At 54.0% G+C, this 17,039-nt stretch overlaps 2 protein-coding genes across 3 annotated transcripts; both read right to left on the bottom strand.

The window, feature by feature from the left end:
• Nucleotides 1–874: 874 nt before the first annotated feature.
• Nucleotides 875–3,310, bottom strand: LOC147645682 (serine/threonine-protein kinase PAK 3-like). 2 transcript variants are annotated; one of them, XM_086874335.1, is made up of 3 exons: nucleotides 2,600–3,310; nucleotides 1,561–1,698; nucleotides 875–1,108 (listed from the first exon to the last, which is right to left on the bottom strand). In XM_086874335.1, exons 1-3 carry the CDS (start codon nucleotides 2,741–2,743, stop codon nucleotides 1,016–1,018), a joined length of 375 nt encoding a protein of 124 aa, XP_086730461.1. In that variant the 5' UTR covers nucleotides 2,744–3,310; the 3' UTR covers nucleotides 875–1,015. The 2 variants fall into 2 exon arrangements, with proteins under 2 accessions (XP_086730461.1, XP_086730460.1); XM_086874334.1 differs by having other exon boundaries at nucleotides 875–1,698.
• Nucleotides 3,311–3,351: 41 nt separating this feature from the next.
• On the bottom strand, nucleotides 3,352–5,042 carry LOC147645681 (serine/threonine-protein kinase PAK 3-like). The gene is made up of 2 exons (XM_086874337.1): nucleotides 4,590–5,042; nucleotides 3,352–3,824 (listed from the first exon to the last, which is right to left on the bottom strand). The coding sequence occupies exons 1-2, from the start codon at nucleotides 4,709–4,711 to the stop codon at nucleotides 3,644–3,646; spliced, it is 303 nt and encodes a 100-aa protein (XP_086730463.1). The 5' UTR covers nucleotides 4,712–5,042; the 3' UTR covers nucleotides 3,352–3,643.
• Between the last annotated feature and the right edge of the window lie 11,997 nt (nucleotides 5,043–17,039).

Here is a 17,039-nt window from a genome sequence, read left to right as displayed (position 1 = left end):
GCTACTTAAATTGCAACTGTTACTAAAGTTATCATTAGAAACGATCAAGAATTAGTGTTACAAAGCAGATGCACCCCTTTGCAGATGTTACATGTCAAAATTAAGGTACAGGATGTAGTTTAGAAAATAAATGGTCAGTAAAACCAGAAAAAGGAGGAAACTTATGGGAAACATTAATGAATATGTATAAGCATACAGTATATAAGTTTAGCTTGAAGTGCTTTGTTTCGTACGTGAGGTGAGGTGAGAAGACCCCCCCACACCCCGGTCGGTATATTTATTTATATATATAAAATATGTATCTGATTATATCTACTAAATTGTATCTCTTTTTTACTAAATTGTATTCTTTTACTAAATTCTATTCTTTTATTATTTTGTATCCAATTTATTAAGCTATGTTATCAATTAATTAAATTTGATTGTTTGGAAATTTGAAAGTCATTTATAACACTACTATATCAAAAGCAGTTAAAAGTGATTACAAACTGTGCTATATCAAAATCATTCTGATTATAATAATTGGCAAAAGCCAGCACATAATAGCAAAGGTCAAAAACAACATAGTTCTTTATCACAAACACAGGGCAGGTTTTTCCCTTGCATGGAGCACTTGGGCCTTCCCCGGGCCCCTTCTGCCCTCCCGCAGAACCAGAGGCATTTTCCAGCGCACACAGTTTGTAAGCAAGAGCCGGCTGCAGCCCAGAAGGCTCCAAGCGCCTCCTTCCAGGCTGACTCTGCAGATGCCGAGGCTGCTCTGGGCTCTGCCAGGCTCTGCTGGGGCTCAGCTCTGGGCGAGGCTGGGCCCGCTCTCCCCTCGCAGTGCTCCGGGCAGCTGAGTCACAGCGGGAGAAGGACAGGACACCTCAAGGGATTGAGGTTTAACAGAGATTTTATTCAAATAACTGCCATAACAAACAGGCTGTCCTAACCTACTCTAACTAACTAACAGTGTTAACTAACATAACTAACTACTTGTCCTAACTACTACAACGAAAAGCTCTCGTCAAGGGCTTCATCTCCTCCTGCGCTGCTCCCTCAGTTGCTTTGCTGCAGTGATCAGAGGGGTCAGGCTGGAGAGAGGCTTGGCTGATGACAAAAATGGGTGCTGCCCAAGGGATAAAAAAGAAAGAAATGAACTGTTACTTTCCAGACTCAAGTTCCTCACAGGCTCTGTTGCAACGGGACAAAGGGGAATGGTTTGAAAGTCAAGAGAGGGAAGCAGGCTCAGATTAGATGTAAAGAAGAATTGCTCTAGCAGGAGAGTGGGGAAACACTGAGAGAGGGAGCCCAGAGATGTGGGAGGTGGCTCCTCCCTGGAAACATCCAGGCTCAGGTCAGGCAGGGCTCTGAGCCACCTGATGTGCTTGAAGATGTCCCCGCTCGTGGCGGGGCACCAGCTCCAGATGAGCTCGACAGGAGCCTGCCAAGCCAAAGCAGGCGAGGATTCTGCTGGCTTTGCGTGTGAAAAGCAGCGGGACTGGAGATGATGGGAGGGGGGCCCCACAAGAAAAGCCCTCCCTGGCGCTGCCGTTTCCCCCGCAGCCGCTTGGCATTCACCTGCAGCAGCTCCTGGGCAGAGAAGCGCCGCTCCTCGTCCGGCTCCAGGCTGCACTCGAGGAAGTCCCGCAGCAGAGCCGACAGGCGCCTGGGCTCCTGCAGCTGCGGGCTCCCGTTCTGCCGGATCAGAGCGCGGGCCTGCAGGAAAAGCAAACACAGCGCTCTGACAGCTTCCTCCACACCCACACGTGCTCACATCCAGCCCGCTTTCTCTGCCCCAGCTCCCCGGGCACTTTCCTCCCTGGCACAGATGCTGCTGCTCACAGCTCATTCTTCTGGGCCAGCCAAAAAACCCAAACCCTGGAGCAGCCACAGACATTGCAACATCCAAATGACCTTGCCTTCAGAGCCGATTGCATTGGCTGACTTTGTCAGTAGGAACTCCATCAGAAATAGCCCATTTTGCTTCTCCAAATACAGACACCAGCTTTACAGGCCATTTGCAAGAGTCAGTGTGGTCTGCCTGTGTTATTTCAAGGGATTCTTACATCAAATGCATCTCTGCAGTGCCACTGACCCTCAAGTAAAAGCATTCCTGATGCCCCCATGCCAGAAACTGCCAGGCAAGGAACAGCAGGTTTGTGTGGCTGAAAGCTCAGACTTGGTGACACAGAGAAAGTAGCTTGGACTAGGAAAGAAATGTGTTAGAGTGTGGGGATGTTAAACAATCATCTTCATGTTTTAGACAAGTTTTCCAGTGAGAAGAGCCAGGGGGGAGTTCATCTCACAAAACCTCTTTTAGAAACTCCTCCAGAAAACTTGTTGGGTTTGGGTGTTGGGGTTGGTTTGGGGTTTTCTACAAGACAACATTAGAGCTGATGCACTTGCTCCATGTATTTGGGTGATCCTCACAAGAGCTGCAACAACTTAAATGCCAAAGCAAATTGTTGCTGGAGGCTGCAGAATATTTGTCTGTGTTCAGGCTCAGGTGCTGTGGGAATTCCCTTTGCGATGTGCAGAAACCTCCAGCTGCTCCTCCCAGTGCAGGGTCACCCTGTGCTCACAGGCCTCTGCAAAGCCTGGAGAATTTGCCTCTTACCATGGCCCCCGTTTGCTGGAAGTAAGGAGGTTCTCCTTCCACCATCTCGATGGTCACAATGCCAAAGGACCAGATGTCCGCCTTGGGGCCGTAAGGAGAACTGGTCACAACTTCTGGGGCCATCCAGTGAGCAGTGCCCACCATGGAGCTGCACTGGTCCTGCTCAGGGCTGAGCTGAGCGCAGAGGCCAAAATCAGCTGAGGACAGAAACAAGCACTGTCAAAGGCAGCTGCAATGAGGAAACCAAGCACAAAGATTCCCCACTCTCAGTCTGGGAATGCATGCTGAATCCAGCTGGAAAAGTGCTCAGGGCTGTAGCCAAGGAAAGATGGAACTGGACCCTTAAAGAAGCCCTCAGCTTTCATGCTTGGCTTTTACTGATTTCCTTTGAAGCTTTAGATTGCAACTCCTGCCCCTCTGGGAGGGCCATACCCAGAGCAAAGGCACTCCTGACAGCCTGCTCCTCTCCTGAGCTCTCTGCACGGGGCAGCCGCTCTCAGCTGGCAGCAGGGGCCGGGCAGTGCCACCAGCAGCACTTGTGGGGCTCTGGCCCTCACTGGGAAGCAGCCCCACAGCCGCACCCCGGGAGCGCCGTGCCTGGCCAGGAACACCCACCCAGCTTGACAGAGCCGTCCATTCCCAGAAGGATGTTGGAGCTCTTCAGATCTCTGTGGATCACCCGGATGGAATGGAGGAAATCCAGGCCCTGCAGACACTGAAAGACAACAAGAAACACGAGGGAAAAAATCAGAGGCCGGAATATATCACACAAGAAAGGACAGTTTAGAATTCTGCCAGCAGCAACTTTGCTGTGACAGCCCAGGAGTGCAGTGCAGACAAGCTCCAGGCAAAAGGTTCAAGGCAAAGCTGAGAACAGGAAATCAGATCCAAAAAAGACAGAGAGTACCACAACAGCAGGAAAGAAGACAAGAACAGAGTAGAAATGCAGTGATATTTGCAGGCCATTCACTTCAGAGGCTCTTTCCTCTCCAGCTCATAAAAACAACACAGAAACAAAGGCCTGAGCATGGAGCCACTCTGCTCTCACAGCCTCTTTGGAAGGACCATGGTGTCCCAGCCATGGGAAGCACAAGCAGGATCCCTCACCTCCTGACTGACAGCTGCCATCTCTCCTTCAGCCATGCGTGTCTGTCTGACAACGTCCTGCAAAGTTCCTCCATCCATGTATTCCATCACCAGCCAGAGATCTCCATCAACAAGGAAGCTGGAAGAGGAGAACAATGGCACAGAGATGAATGTGCATTGCTCAATTCCCCCAGGGAAAAGCCCAGAGTGGAGTTTTGTTCCCAGGTCACTTGTCAATGAGGACAGAATCAGATGGAGAGACATTCCTGCCAGGCTGCACAGGCCTTGGAATCTGCACAGTCTAAAGGAGAAGGAGGCACCCGGGAGAAAGGAGAGGCCTTAGATGGCAAGCAGGTGAAAAATGCACTTTAGCAACAGCCCAGCTCAATGTGGAACCACAACACTTGTCCCCAGCTGCTTCAGCATCTGAACTCATCAGTTCCACCATTCCCTCCGGAACAAGGCAACACAACTTCCAGAGTTATCCAGGGGAGGAGGCCGTGCAGCACTTGGGGCAAAAGCAGTCAAATGCTTGGAAAACCTTGCACAAAGTCCCTTCAGAAATAGGCAGGGCCATGGAAAAATGGGCAAATGAGGCATTTCTGGAAACAAGAACCTGGTCTTCCTGGCATCTGCAGCAATGGGACAGGGCTGGGAAGAAGAAGCCAAGGAAAATAATTTCTACCAGGGTTTATCAGCACTTGCTGTAAAACACAGCAAATGGGGTCAACTTGAAGAAAAAGGCAAAGCAAAGCAACAAAAGCACATGGAAGGAGTGAAGTGCCAGGCTGTTGTTCTGGGAAGATATGGCCGGGTCAGGCATTTTCAGCACAGGCTACAGACTGGGGATGCCAGGAAAGATGAACGCAGGGCCTGTGCACGGGAGAAGACCTGAAGCACTCACCTGTCCAGAGAGTTGACAATGTTGGGGTTCTTCTTGTCCTTCAGGACCACGACCTCATTCACAGCTCGTTCCCTGTTGTGCCCTCTGAGACTCATTTTCTTGATGGCCACCTGAAGGGACATTGCAGACCTTTAACTGGAGCAGTCTGTGGCAGGAGGCCGCAGCAAACACGGAGCGAGTCTTTTTGGAGCGAGCGAGCCGGGCTGTGCCAAACTGCCTTGGGATGGGACACCAGAGCTCAGCAAGTGCCATTCCCACAGCCCATTGCTCTGCTCGCTGGGGCTGTTACAGGACTCATGGCCAGAGACATTTGGCTCTGTAAGCTCTGCAGAAATGCTCCCTCAGCTGTCAGCCTCAAAGCTATAACAACATTCTCTGCACCTACAGTCTTCTCAAATGGCCTCAGCACTCTTAGGATTATTATTCCAACACATTTTGCAAGCAGGAGGTAATTCTGTTTCTGTGCACATAGAGCAAAACAGCCGGGAACCCTTTAGCAATTCTATGGCATTTGGCCAGGATTTCAAATGTCCCTGCTCTGTTTGGGATAGCACAACAAAGCAAACGTGCACATCCATTGCTCAGATAATCCCTGTCCCAGCTGCCACTGACACCAGACCCAAACACAGCTGCAGGGTTTAGGAGAGAGCTTTGCTCTGCACATCCATCTTCTCATTTCTCTCCCTGGCTCTGTGGTAACAGCTGAAGTAGAACTAAAACCCCAAACTGAGCCCAAGCAGGATCTCTCCTTAATTAGGCCTTGAGGTATCCTGATGAAACTCAGGATGATAAAACTGCTAAATAGTGTTCCTGTTCGAGGCTGGGATGAAGGTAAATTGGGCCTCAGTCTCCAGCAGCTGATGCATTCACACTTTTAGACATGAAGACCAGGCCAGTGTGTCCTGCTCTGACAGACACCGCTGCCCTCCTTGCCTTCCTTTGGGCACTTGAGAAGGACCAAGTCTGTCCCAGCTGTGCTCTGCAGGCTGACCCTGCTCTGCCTTCAGAGGAGCAGCCTGTGCAGGAAAGCTCTGCTGGGCCCCACAGCTCCAGCCACAGCTCCCAGCAGAGGGGAAAGCCCTCGAGAGCTGCCAGACGTGCCGGGCGTGTTGACACTGACCTCTCCTCCCGTGGCCCTGTCGAGTCCTTTGGAAACGGTTCCAAAAGCCCTGGAGACAAAAACAGCAGAGAAGAAAGAAGCAGCGCTTTAGTCCCTGGCAGTGAAAGCCAGCCCAGACAGGAGATCTCTGCTGCCTGCAGCGTTCACAAAACACCCGAGTGCATCCACCCTTCAAACAACAGCACAGCAGCCACCAGCCCTCTGCCATGCAAGGTGCCTTCTGACCACAGTTATCAATTCTGATCAGCACTGAGAGGCAGCAGCATCGTACCCCAGTGTCTGAAGGGGTTTGGGGCTCTCCTGACTTCTCACTGCATCCTGCACCAGCAAAATACCTGGGCCCTGCTTGTGCAGAAGTAACTGCCTTGCACTTACCCTTGGCCAATCTGCTCCAGTTCCAGGTATTTCTCGGCAGGCTCCCCCACGCTCACGGTGTTCCCTGAAAGAAACCACGTGGAAGATGCTCCCTCTCAGATGAGAGCCAGAATGCAGCCCCACTCCCTGGGGCCGGGAGCCCCTTGCTCTCAGCTGGGGAAGGACAATAAATGACCCTGTGCCATTCAGCTGCAGAGCAACCCTGGGTGCAGCTGATGCTGAGACACACACACAGCACCCTGCTCTGGCACACAGGAACAGAGCAGACGTACTCAGCTGCATCAGGCTCCACTCCCCGCTCCCCTCTGGCTGCAGGGCTGTGCTGCTGTCAGAATGTTCAGCCCAGGATCCTGCAGCACAGGGAGCTTCAGTGTCCTCTTCAGGAGCAGAGGGAGGTTCTCCATCTTCTTCCCAAAGCACAGCATCTTTTCTTTCCTCTTCCCAAAACTCTGCAGCTTCTCTGTCCTCTTCCCAAAAAGCTGCAGGTTCATCATCATCTTTCCAAGCCATGGGACATTCTCTGTCCGCTTCCCATGCTGGAAGATGTTCACCCTCCTCTTCCCAAGCCACAGGATGTCCACCGTCCTCGTCCCCCACCGGGAGATGTCCACTGTCCTTGTCACACACCGCGGGAGCCTCGCCGTTGTTTTCCCAAACCGCGGGGTGTTCGCCCTCGTCTCCCAGAACAGCGGGAAGTTCACTGCTCTCTTCCTCCTCTTTGGCCTCCTCTTTGCAAGCAGAGGGAGCCAGAGGAGGTGCTGATGCTGCTTTGGTGCCCTGTGGACAGACGGGAGCGTGAGGGACGAGAAGTTCTATCTCAGTTATCACCTTCTTTATCCTCAGCTACACATCCAGCTGCACTAAGCAGAAATAGGGTTCAGAGCTGTTCAAACTAACAATGGGCTAAAGCCGACATTGCCACTTATTGTTGGGAATTCCATATTCCACCATGGCTAAAGCCAGCAAGCAATCTTCTGCTTGCAAAACCAGTCCTGCAGCTCTTCAAAAGCTCTTCAGCAGAAACAGAGAAAACTGCCAGGGATCTCTTTGCTGCTGCTGCTGCTGCAAAGACACTACAGGAACTTTCCTTCAGCCTCCCAGGCTGGCACTCGGCTGCCACACGCCGAGCTCACAACTTGCTGCACAATTCTGAACACCAAAGCTTCCTTTGCCACTCACCGAAGGAGGAGCTGCTGGGGATCCACGCGTGAGGTGCCCTGCAACGGGAGAGGGAACGTGAACCAGATGTTGTTAGGAAAAAACTGCCTATGGTGGGAAATGAGCAAGGCAAGCCCGAGAGAGCATTTTGGTTTCATAGCATCCCTCCAGGAGCCACAGGCCCTTCACACAGCAAGCAAGAGAGCAGCACAAAATACTGGGCTGTGTCAGCTCTTGGCTGGAGCAGCAAACGGAGGGAGTTCCAGGCTCCGCTGCCACAGACTCCCCGCTTGAGGGAACAGAACCCCCCCAGGCCTCATTGCAAATGCTGTGCACGCCCCGCTGGCTGCAGACACCCCCTTTTTCAGCTGCAGCTGCTGGCAGGAGCTCTCCCAAACCAACCCTGTCCTCATGGCAATTTGGTCACAGAGTCAACTCCGTTCCAGTGAAAGAACAGAAAGCACACAGCAAGCCCAAAGCCACAGAGGCTGCACCGAGGGAAAACCTCAACTTACGTGCCAAGTGGGTTAAAAAATACCCCGAATAAGCCACAGAGAACAGAGTGCCAACTGCAGCAACCACTTGCTGCATCATTTTGGCTGCGCTGCACACGTCTGCAGACTGTACCCCTGCAAGCACAGAAGGACACCCGTCAGGGGCTGGGCTGGCTGCTGAGAATGCCTCGGGCAGGAGGATCCTCTGGCAACGAGCAGGCGCCCAGAGCCGCTCTGGACACTGAGGCCTCCGTGTCCCACAGCAACGGGAACACCACGGGGACGTGGCAACGCTCCTGTGACACCACAGCAGCCGCTCACGCAAAAACCGCCTGGAAGTTTCTCCTGTGTCACAAAGGAGCATAAAGAATCCTCCCAGGGCACGGCCTATTGCCCAAAGGATCCAAGAGGAACTCTGAAAATGCAGCAAACAAGGACACCCCATAGCCCAGCCTGAGCACTGAGGAGGAACGAGGACAGCACCAAACCAGAGCAAACACGACCTGTAGTCACTGATACTGCTGAATAAAACCAGCAAGGCTTGTTCCATCTGGAATCTTTGTTCTAGTTCTAAAAACAAGCAAGGTTCTCCACTTTAAATATACAGAAAGCAGGAGGTGGGATTAGGAAGGAGGAGGAGCAGGAGGAGGGAGAAAGGAAAAGGAGGAGCAGGAACAGGAATAGAAGGAGAAGCTGGAGGTTCCAGTGCCCCCTGTGTCCCCAGCACCCCCAGCCACTGGCCCATCGCCCCCACCTCATCCTGCAGGTGAGCAGGGAGGGGGAGCTGGTCCCAAATCTGTCAGGGGGAGCCTGAGAGGGTCTTTTTATTGGGGTGTGTTTGGAACTTGCAGATTGAGGAACTGAGCCCCAAATATTGTCTGGCGTCCCTGGGAGGTTTTTTTCTCTGGGTGTGTAGGTTTGGATCTTGCAGGACCCCAAAGCTGAGCCCCTTGGGGGATCTTTGGGGTCCACATGGCCATTGCCCAGTATTGGCTGGGGGAGGACATTGGTCCTGGGGACCCCCAGGAGAGCAGAGGAGAGGAACCCCTGGGACCCCCAGAGTGGGGAGAGCAGAGAGGGGCGATCCCAGAGCTGGGGGACCCTGGCAGCTTGGAGAGGTGGGAGCCTGGAGAGGAGAGACTCCTGGGATCCCTGGGATCTCAAAGCAGAGATCAGGGGAGAAGGGAGCCCATGGACCCCCAAAAGCCCCTGGATCATCGCTAAGGGGGACCCCAGAGGAGGGGGAACCCCTGGAGCCCTTGGACCCCCATCATCCCAGGGAACTGAAACCTCTGGAAGCCTAAAAGTGTAAAGACAAGAGATGGGGAACTCCCGGGGGAGTTTTTTTCAGGCTGAATCTTGATATTTTGGAGATTATCATGGACACAAGACTCCTGCTTAGCTCTAGGCATAGACTTGGGTAGGAGGAGCTTCTGCTCCAAGGCACTCCCACTTTGGTTACTCCCAAACCAGGATTTGTCATTTCCAAGCCATGGCCAGATGGAGAAAGAGAAAAAGCTCTGGAGATCCTGCATGAGGAGGGACTGCAAACCCAGCCCAGGGAGCTGCAAGGAGGAAAGATCCCCCCTGTGCCAGGAAGGCATCTGGAGATCCTGCCGGAGCTCAGAGCTGGGGGAGAGAGCTCATGGCAGGGAGAAGCCCCACAAATGCTTGGAATGTGGGAAGGGCTTCAGCTGGAGTTTCAAGCTGAGGGAACACCAAAGGATCCACCCTGGGAAATGGCTCTGTGAGTCTGGGGAGTGTGGGAAGGGCTTCAAGAACAGGTCCCATCTGATCTGGCACCAGGTGATTCACACTGGGGAGAGCCCCTAGGAGTGTGGGGAGTGTGGGAAGAGGTTCAGGAAGATCTCTGTCCTGATTAACCACCATAGGATCCACACAGGGGAAAAGCCTGGAAAGTGCTTGGAATGTGGGAAGAGCTTCAATCCCAGCTCCCACCTGATCTGGCACCAGAACATCCACACAGGAGAATGCCCCAGTGAGTGTGGGGAATGTGGTAAGAGCTTCATTGAGATGTCCAATCTGATTTGTCACCAGAAGATCCACACAGGGGAAAAGCCCTACATGTGTGGGGAGTGTGGAAAGGGCTTCAGCTGGAGATGCAACCTCGGAGCACACCAGTGCATCCTGAGTGTGGGAAGAGATTTCCAAGGAGCTCAGGTCTCATCAAACATCAGTGGATTCACACAGAGGAGAGGCCCTAACGCTGCCCTGACTGCGGGAAGGGCTTCACAAAACTGCACCCTCATCAGGCACCGACACATCCACACTGGGGAGAGGCCCTACGAGTGTCCCCAGTGTGGGAAGAGCTTCTCACAGAGCTCAACCTTGACCAAACAGATCTTCCTGACTCCCCGTGGGCACCTGGATGAACACAGGGGCAGGAACATCCATCAGAACACAGAGCAACAATGGGAATTGCAGATTGACTGCCCCTGAAGATTCACCAGAATGCAGAGATCCCCCCACAGCCCCTGGAGAAGCCCATGCCCGAGCAGGGGAATGCCTGAGATGAGGCTGTGACCCCAGGGGACACCTGTGGACAGAGGGGTCCCTGCTGGAGCCGCCTGTCCTGGAAGGTCTGACCCCGTGTCAGAGTGACCCACGCTGCAGCACTGTGAGGGGGCTGCTCCCATGGAATGGACTCAGGTTGGAGAAGTTCCTGGAGACCTCTCTGGTGGGAGAGATCCCAGAGTGCAGCAGGGGAACAACTCCTGTCCTTGAACAGCAGGAAAAGCCCTGGGAGATGAACTGACCATGGCTCCATTCCCTGTATCCCTGCACTGCCAGGTTAGGATGCAGAGTTGGTAGGAGGGAGGGGTGGAAGGAAGGTGCTTTTAAGGGTCTTCTTATTCTCCTGCTCTGAGCTTATTGGCAATAAATTCAATTCATATTTCCTGTTTTGCCCATGACTGTGTTTAATGAGGAAAGGTCCCGGGTCCTTAACTCATGAACCCTTGGTTAAATTTTCTCTCCCTGTGTGGCTGTGGAGGGCAGTGAGAGAGCAGCTGTGGTGGGTGCCTGGACTCGGGCCAGCATCACCCCACTGCAGTGGGACATGTCCTTGTGTGGCCCTGTGCTATGGTGCTACAGGTGCTGTTGCTTTTGTCTCCCTTATGATTTTATCTTTTGCGTTAAATGCTCGTGAAGTGCCCCCGGTGTCCCTCGTGTTTCCTCGGCGCCGGTAGCCCCGTCCCTTCCCCTGCTCCCCGTCCCACGTTCCATCCCGGCTGGCGGAGCCTTGGAGCTGCCGTGGGGGCCGTGGGGCTGCCCCGGGGGCTGCGCCCCGAGCCGGGGCCCCTTCCCAGTGCTCCCAGTGTGCCGCTCCAGCCTGGAGCAGCCAGCGAGGGCTTCAGCTGGGACGGCAGAGAGGCGCTGCTGGGGGGTCCTGGCTCACTTCGCTTTGGTTTTGGTATTTTTGGGAGTTTTCTGCAAGAAATCTCTCCTCCACTCAGCTGAAGGGGTTTGGAGGGCGGGTCCCCTTTTTTGGGGGAAATCAAAGCGATGCACTGATGCTCCTAATTAGACGTGCATGAGGCTCCAGAGTTTCCCGCTGAGCCGGAGGCACCCAGCAGCCAGGGCTGGGCAAGGCGGGCCGGGAGCTGCGGAGAACTTTGTTTGTGTTGGGAGCTCAATGGCGGCTCGGGCCGGGCCCGTTCCAGGGCTGTTCCTCATCCCCGCCTTTCCCCTCACGCAGCCCGGGCGGGCCCTGAGAGCGCGGGGCGGGGCTGTGCCGTGTGCAGAGCCCGCCGCTGGCTGCCATTGGCTGCTGCTGCCGTCACTCGTGGTTCTGGCGCGCGCTGATTGGGCAGAGAGGGCACAAGCCCGGCCCCGCTGGCGCCCCCAGGGCGGCCGTGGGGCAGGAGAGCCGCCATTGCCGGAGCGTCTGTGCGGGCCCGGCAGCGGCGGCAGCAGCGGCCGGAGCCCGGTGAGGCGGCGGCGGAGCTCGGAGGCGGCCCCGGCCATCGCAGGTGGGAGCCGCGCTCGGTTCTGCGGGGGCTCGGGGCTCGCTGCGGGCCCGGGAGGGGGCGGCAGGGGGCTGTGGCGGGTGGCTTGTGCCGTGGGCGGCCCGTGTTGGCCCTGGGCTGAGGGCGCTGCGGGAGCGGCTGCCCGCGGTCTCCTTGCCGCTGGGGCCTCGGCAGGAGGCGGTGGCGGAGCAGCGCTGGCTCGTCCCGCTTCGTGTCGGGAGGCCGGAGGTGGCTGCGCTGGGCCCGGGGCTGGGCGGGAAAATTCCCGGCGCCAGAGGTTTGTGTGGCCCAAGGAGCCAGAGGAGCGGTGTGCAAGTGACTTTATTGCTGCCCAAAGGGAGAGGCCATGGGGCATTTGCCGTGCGCTCTCTCCAGGTGTTGGAGGACGCGGCCTCGTTTTTGTCCTGATTTTCCCGGCCGCATGTCCCTGTCCCTTTGCCCAGCACTGGCCGAGGGGCTTGGAAGGTTCAGCCTTCCCGATCCGCCTGCTGCATGTCCTTTTTGTATAACATCCTGTGAAAAACGAAGTTCACATAATTTTTATCGAATTTAAAAGTTTAATAAAAAAATAATTAGGAGAAAAAAATAATGTATACAGATACGGCCGGGTGTCTCTGCATTCAGCCAAGAGAGCACACCTTATTAACAAAGGATTGTCCATTAAGAACAGAATCCTACTACATATCCATAAATTCTCCTACATATTCATACATCGTTCTTAGGATCTTTGGTGTTCTTCTGTTTAGTTTTCTCTTGCCCCCTTCTCAATGGATCAATCCTCTTGGCGCCATCGAGATTTACATTCCCTGATACCAGAAATGCAATAAATTCCTCCCCCCCCCCCCAGTTCTGGTCACTGCTGTTTTCATCTGGATAAGATAGTTTATAAAAGAAAAGAAGGTCTCCAGCTATCTTTTTCAGTCTTTGGGTTACACAAACAAAAGTAGTTTTTGTTTTAATGCTATGTCCTAGCTTGACATACATGTATTATACCACTATTTCTAAGTTTCATTAATAACAGAAATAAAGAAGACTATATTATTACAGCTAAATTTTCTAATGTTATACATATAATATTCATTATAATACTTGTGAAAAGCCAATAATATGATATGCGTTTATAACAACCCGATATTCCTAGCTCTGTGAAGTGTTTGTTCTTTTGGAAGTTCAGGAATGTTTCGGGACTTGGTCTGAGCAGCAGTCCTTGTCAATTAGTAACATTTTCTGAAACTGGTGATTTCTCCCATTGCTTCCTTATGTACAAGTCCCTGGCCCCATCTCCAAGCAGATTCACTCATTGCCTCTGTTTTTTCTTCCTGGGTGTTCTTTGTTTTTGGGATTGTTCTCAGTGCCCTCATTCTCTGTCCTTTTGTAGCCGTTTGTGGCTCAGGAGGCCTGGCTGCCACCTGCATCCCCTTGCTCAGCTGCTGAATGAGCTGCACTCAGCAAGGTGTGGTGCATGGTAAAAAGATGAGAGTTGCTGTAGCACATGAGAGGAGAAACAGCATTTGTTAAACCCATGGTCTGTGAGGGAAGCACAAAACTCTGTCCCATTCCCATCCTTTCCACATTTGGGCTGGTACATGAGCTGCTTTTTTATTTCCTTTGTTATCTGTTTTACTACTTTTCCATTGCCATCCATTTGCCACGAGCAGTTTTAACTTTTAAACTTTTTTAAACTTAACTTTTCCCAAACCTCTCCTTTTTCTGCTAAAAGGTAATCTGATCCCATCCCATGGTGAAATACTGTGTTCCTCATCTGAATGGACTGGTTGGGGGGAAGGTCAGGAGCTGGAGCTGTCTGGTTCGTTATTTTTTTGGTTATTTCACAGAGGCTTCCTCTACTTCTCTTCCTTGTCCTCTCATCCACATCCTGCATGAAGCCAGTCCCTGGGGGTGAGGTCAATTCCTTTGATATTTCCTGCAAGGCTTGCCCCAATCAGGCCGGTGCTTCCGTGCATCCCTGCAGAAGGACCGTCCATGTCTTGAGCATTTTCCCTTCTAGCTCTTGTTGCCAGCCCAAGGCAGAATTGTGTTTGCATCCTCTGGAAGTGGGCAGATCCCCAGAAAGCATCTTTTGCATCAAGTTGTGAATGGCAGCAGTGTGAGGAGGGCACCTGGTTCAGGCTGGTGTAAGGATCTGAGAGTGTGGGGTGCCTCGGTTTCATCATCTCATTTCTTCTTCTTGGGTCCTGCAGCATTCTGTGGATTCCATTGGATTTCTTGTTTGGGAGGATAGGAGCATTCTAGGGAGCCATCCCTGGCTCCCCAAGCTGTGCCTTGAGCAGGACTCCCAGACAGGCTGTGAGCCCTTCCTTCCCTCTCTTGGAACAGGGGATTGCTTTTCAACACCTCTTGTCCTGGTTGCTTCAGGGAAATTTGGAGAGGCTCCATATCTAATTTTGCCAATTTCCCTGGGGCTGCCCACACTTGTGGGTTCACTTCAGCCATGGCTCTGCCAGACATTTGACACAGAGGTACAACAGAACCAGCCTCTGTATCACCTTATGCAATATTAATTTGTATTCCCAATTTAGCCATCAAGTCCCTTCCCAATAAATTAAAATCACAATTGTGAGCAAATAAAAATTCCTGCATTTCAAACCCATCCCCCACATCTGCTAATAGTGGCTGAATAAAGCACTCCGGCTCATGTTTCCCACTTAGTGCCTTAATAATTTAAATATTCCCTAACACCTTTAGGTGTAAGATTCTGAGTGGATGGAGAGGCCCCTGTGTCCATCAGGAAAGGTCTCCTCTGGATCCAGAGCCACCCTGGATGTTCCCAGGGGCTGCAGTGTGGTGGGTCCCTGGTGGAATGGGAGCTGTGCCACCGCTAAGAATGCGTGTCCATCAAGGGCTGGACTTGCTGGTGCTGAGGGTGCTGCTGTCTGTGCTTGCAGTGTCCTTGTGCCCTGCAGCTGGAAGGCTGATTCCTTGCCAGGGGCTGTTTGGGTGGGCTGTGCCCTGGCCAGGAGGGCAATGCCTGTGCCAGGTGCTTGTGGCCGAGGGTGTCCCCTGGGTGCTGGGGCCCCCTTGGGCCCTGGGCTTGATCCCTCAGGGGCTGTAGGAAGTGTGCCATGGCCTTTGCCTTCAGCTTGGCCTTTTGCTCATCCCTTGCTGCATTCAGCTGCTGAGCCTTTGTGAGCAAGTGCTGCAGGGGCTTCTTCTGTCGCTGCTGCAGCCCCCCCTCAGTGCCTGTGGGTGCTCATCCTGTGGCAGCTGCTGAGCTTTCTGCAAAATCCTTCCTTTCTCCAGGGACCCAGCAGGAAATGCTTAAAAGATCATGTGGATCCTTGCAGGTCTAATCGCCATTTGTGAGCTGTTCCTTCCTCGTGCTGGCTGTGCTGAGGCTCCCCTCCCCAGCCCGTATCCCAGAGCCGGTCCCTGTCCTGCCGCAGTGTCCAAAGGCGGCCCCCCCGGCGGGCAGGGCCGGCAGCTCCACGGGGCCGGGCAGCGGCCGGGGCGTCCCGCAGCCTCCTGGGGGCCGGGGGCCACTGCCGGCCCTGCCCGGGGGGTGCTGGGCTCAGGCAGCGCCCGGCGCTGAGCCCCGGCTGCCCCACAGCCCCGGCCCGGCCCCACAGCTCCCCACAGGCCCCCAGCCCGTGCTCCCGGTGCCGCAGCTCTGCGCCCGCTCCTGCCGCTCCCAGCTCAGAGAAACCCCCTGAAATCCTCACCTCCTTGTTTTCCTGTCCTCCAAAACTGGGATACAAAGGATCTGAGTAAGCAAGCAAATTTGGAGGATGAGACCCTTCTGAAAATCCTTCCAATCCTCAGTATTTCTTTCTTCCTCCTCTTTTCCATTATCCTTTTTCTTACCCCATGGATTCCTCCTGCTGCTTCTTGCCTTAAGCACATTCCTGCACACTCCCCTTCAGCCAATCCCTTCCCAGTACACCAACACCATCCATCCCCTGTTGTCTAAATCCCTTCTGGACTTCCCTTTTTGCCCCCCCGGGGTGTCCATGTCCTTAATTCCCTCTGGGAGAATGTGCAAACGACCTCACCATGCTCCCATGGGACCCTTGAGAGATATTTTGGGATCCTCATCCCTTTTGCTGGGACCCCATTGTGGCTTTCCCTTTTGTCCCCTCCCTGGGTGCCCTGCCATGTTCACTCCCCGAAGATGCCACTGTAGTCACTGCTGAGATTTTCAGTGCTCTCTCCCTGCCGACTCTTGAGAGCCGCCCTGATCCGTCCCTCGTCTGTCTCCTGCTCACTCTCGGGTACCCAATCAATCCCCGGTGCCGCCGCCAGCCGAGGGAGCCGATCCCCCAAACTGGGTGAGGCCCCTTCAGCTGCACTCACTGCCCGCCGGCCCGGACGGTGGAAGGAATTGTGGAGGAGCCCCAAGGTGTGTGGAAAAATTGACATCCCCAGAGGTTTCTGTCCAAAAGGAAGGCAGAGGAGTCCTGTAAAAGTAATTTCATTCAGAAAAAAAGGGAGAGGCCCTGGGACATTTCCCATGGGGTCTCTCCAATTGTTGGCAGACACAGCCTCCTTTTCATTCTAATTTTCTTGGCCACATCTCCCTCTCCCTTTCCCCACTGGCTGAAGTCCTGGAGAGGCACAGACTTCCCAATGCACCTCCTACATACCCCCTTAATATGCACCCCACTTTTGTATAGCTAACGATATTGATGGCTGTGTTAAGTCTTTGTTGTTCTTCTGGAAGTTGATGAATTTAGCAGGACCTTGGCTGAGCAGCAGTCTGTGTCATGAATTAATAACATTTTGTGCAGCTGATGGCTCCTCCTGTCACTTCCTTATGTCCACGTCCCTGGCCCTATGTGCAATGAGGTTGAGGGGATGAGTTTGTAAAGAGGCTTTGTTGTTCTTCCTTTGCTGGGGTTGCCCCGTTTTGGGGCCATCCCCCCTGGAGCAGGGTGTCCCCCCTTGGTGCAGGCGCAGGGCTCAGGCAGGGCTGAGCCAATCAGAGCGCGCGGCGCTGATGACTCATCAGTGTCCAGGCAGAGCCGCAGCTGCCAGCGTTCCCCAGCTGGAGCCCAGCTGCGCCCCTCCCCCCCGGGCCTTGGCGCCCCCCTGGAGGGGAATTTGGGGAGGTGGGAGGGGGGAGCGCCAAGGCCGGGCCCCCCCGCGCTGTGGTGGCGGGAGCGGCTGCAGTGGGGAGCGAGTGCGGGTGGAAGCGGCCGAGAGCCCAGCGCTGCCCCAGGCCGAGCTGGCCCAGCTGCATCCGTGCCGCTGCGGTGGGATGCTGTGGGACTGGGGGGGAAGAGGGAGGCGGCAGTGGGTGCTGGGCCTGGGGGCAGCAGGAGAAGGGAAAGAGAAGCAAGGTTGAGGAACAAAATGG

Source organism: Cyanistes caeruleus, unplaced genomic scaffold, assembly GCF_971803275.1.
Source record: "Cyanistes caeruleus unplaced genomic scaffold, bCyaCae1.hap1.1 HAP1_SCAFFOLD_193, whole genome shotgun sequence".
Classification (NCBI taxonomy): domain Eukaryota; kingdom Metazoa; phylum Chordata; class Aves; order Passeriformes; family Paridae; genus Cyanistes; species Cyanistes caeruleus.
Note: the sequence above shows the minus strand (reverse complement) of the source record. Positions and strands in the feature narration are given on the sequence as shown.

What these genes read in the sequence shown, in the direction of transcription:
- LOC147645681 (XM_086874337.1), bottom strand. Translation starts at nt 4,711, where the DNA reads ATGTCCCTTCAGGTGGCCATCAAGAAAATGAGTCTCAGAGGGCACAAC. An exon ending in ATTGTCAACTCTCTGGACAG is followed by an intron (nt 3,825 to 4,589) that starts GTGAGTGCTTCA and finishes CTCCTCTTCCAG; the next exon opens with CTTCCTTGTTGATGGAGATC.
- LOC147645682 (XM_086874334.1), bottom strand. Translation starts at nt 2,743, where the DNA reads ATGGTGGGCACTGCTCACTGGATGGCCCCAGAAGTTGTGACCAGTTCT. An exon ending in TCCAGCAAACGGGGGCCATG is followed by an intron (nt 1,699 to 2,599) that starts GTAAGAGGCAAA and finishes CTTTTCCTGCAG; the next exon opens with GCCCGCGCTCTGATCCGGCA.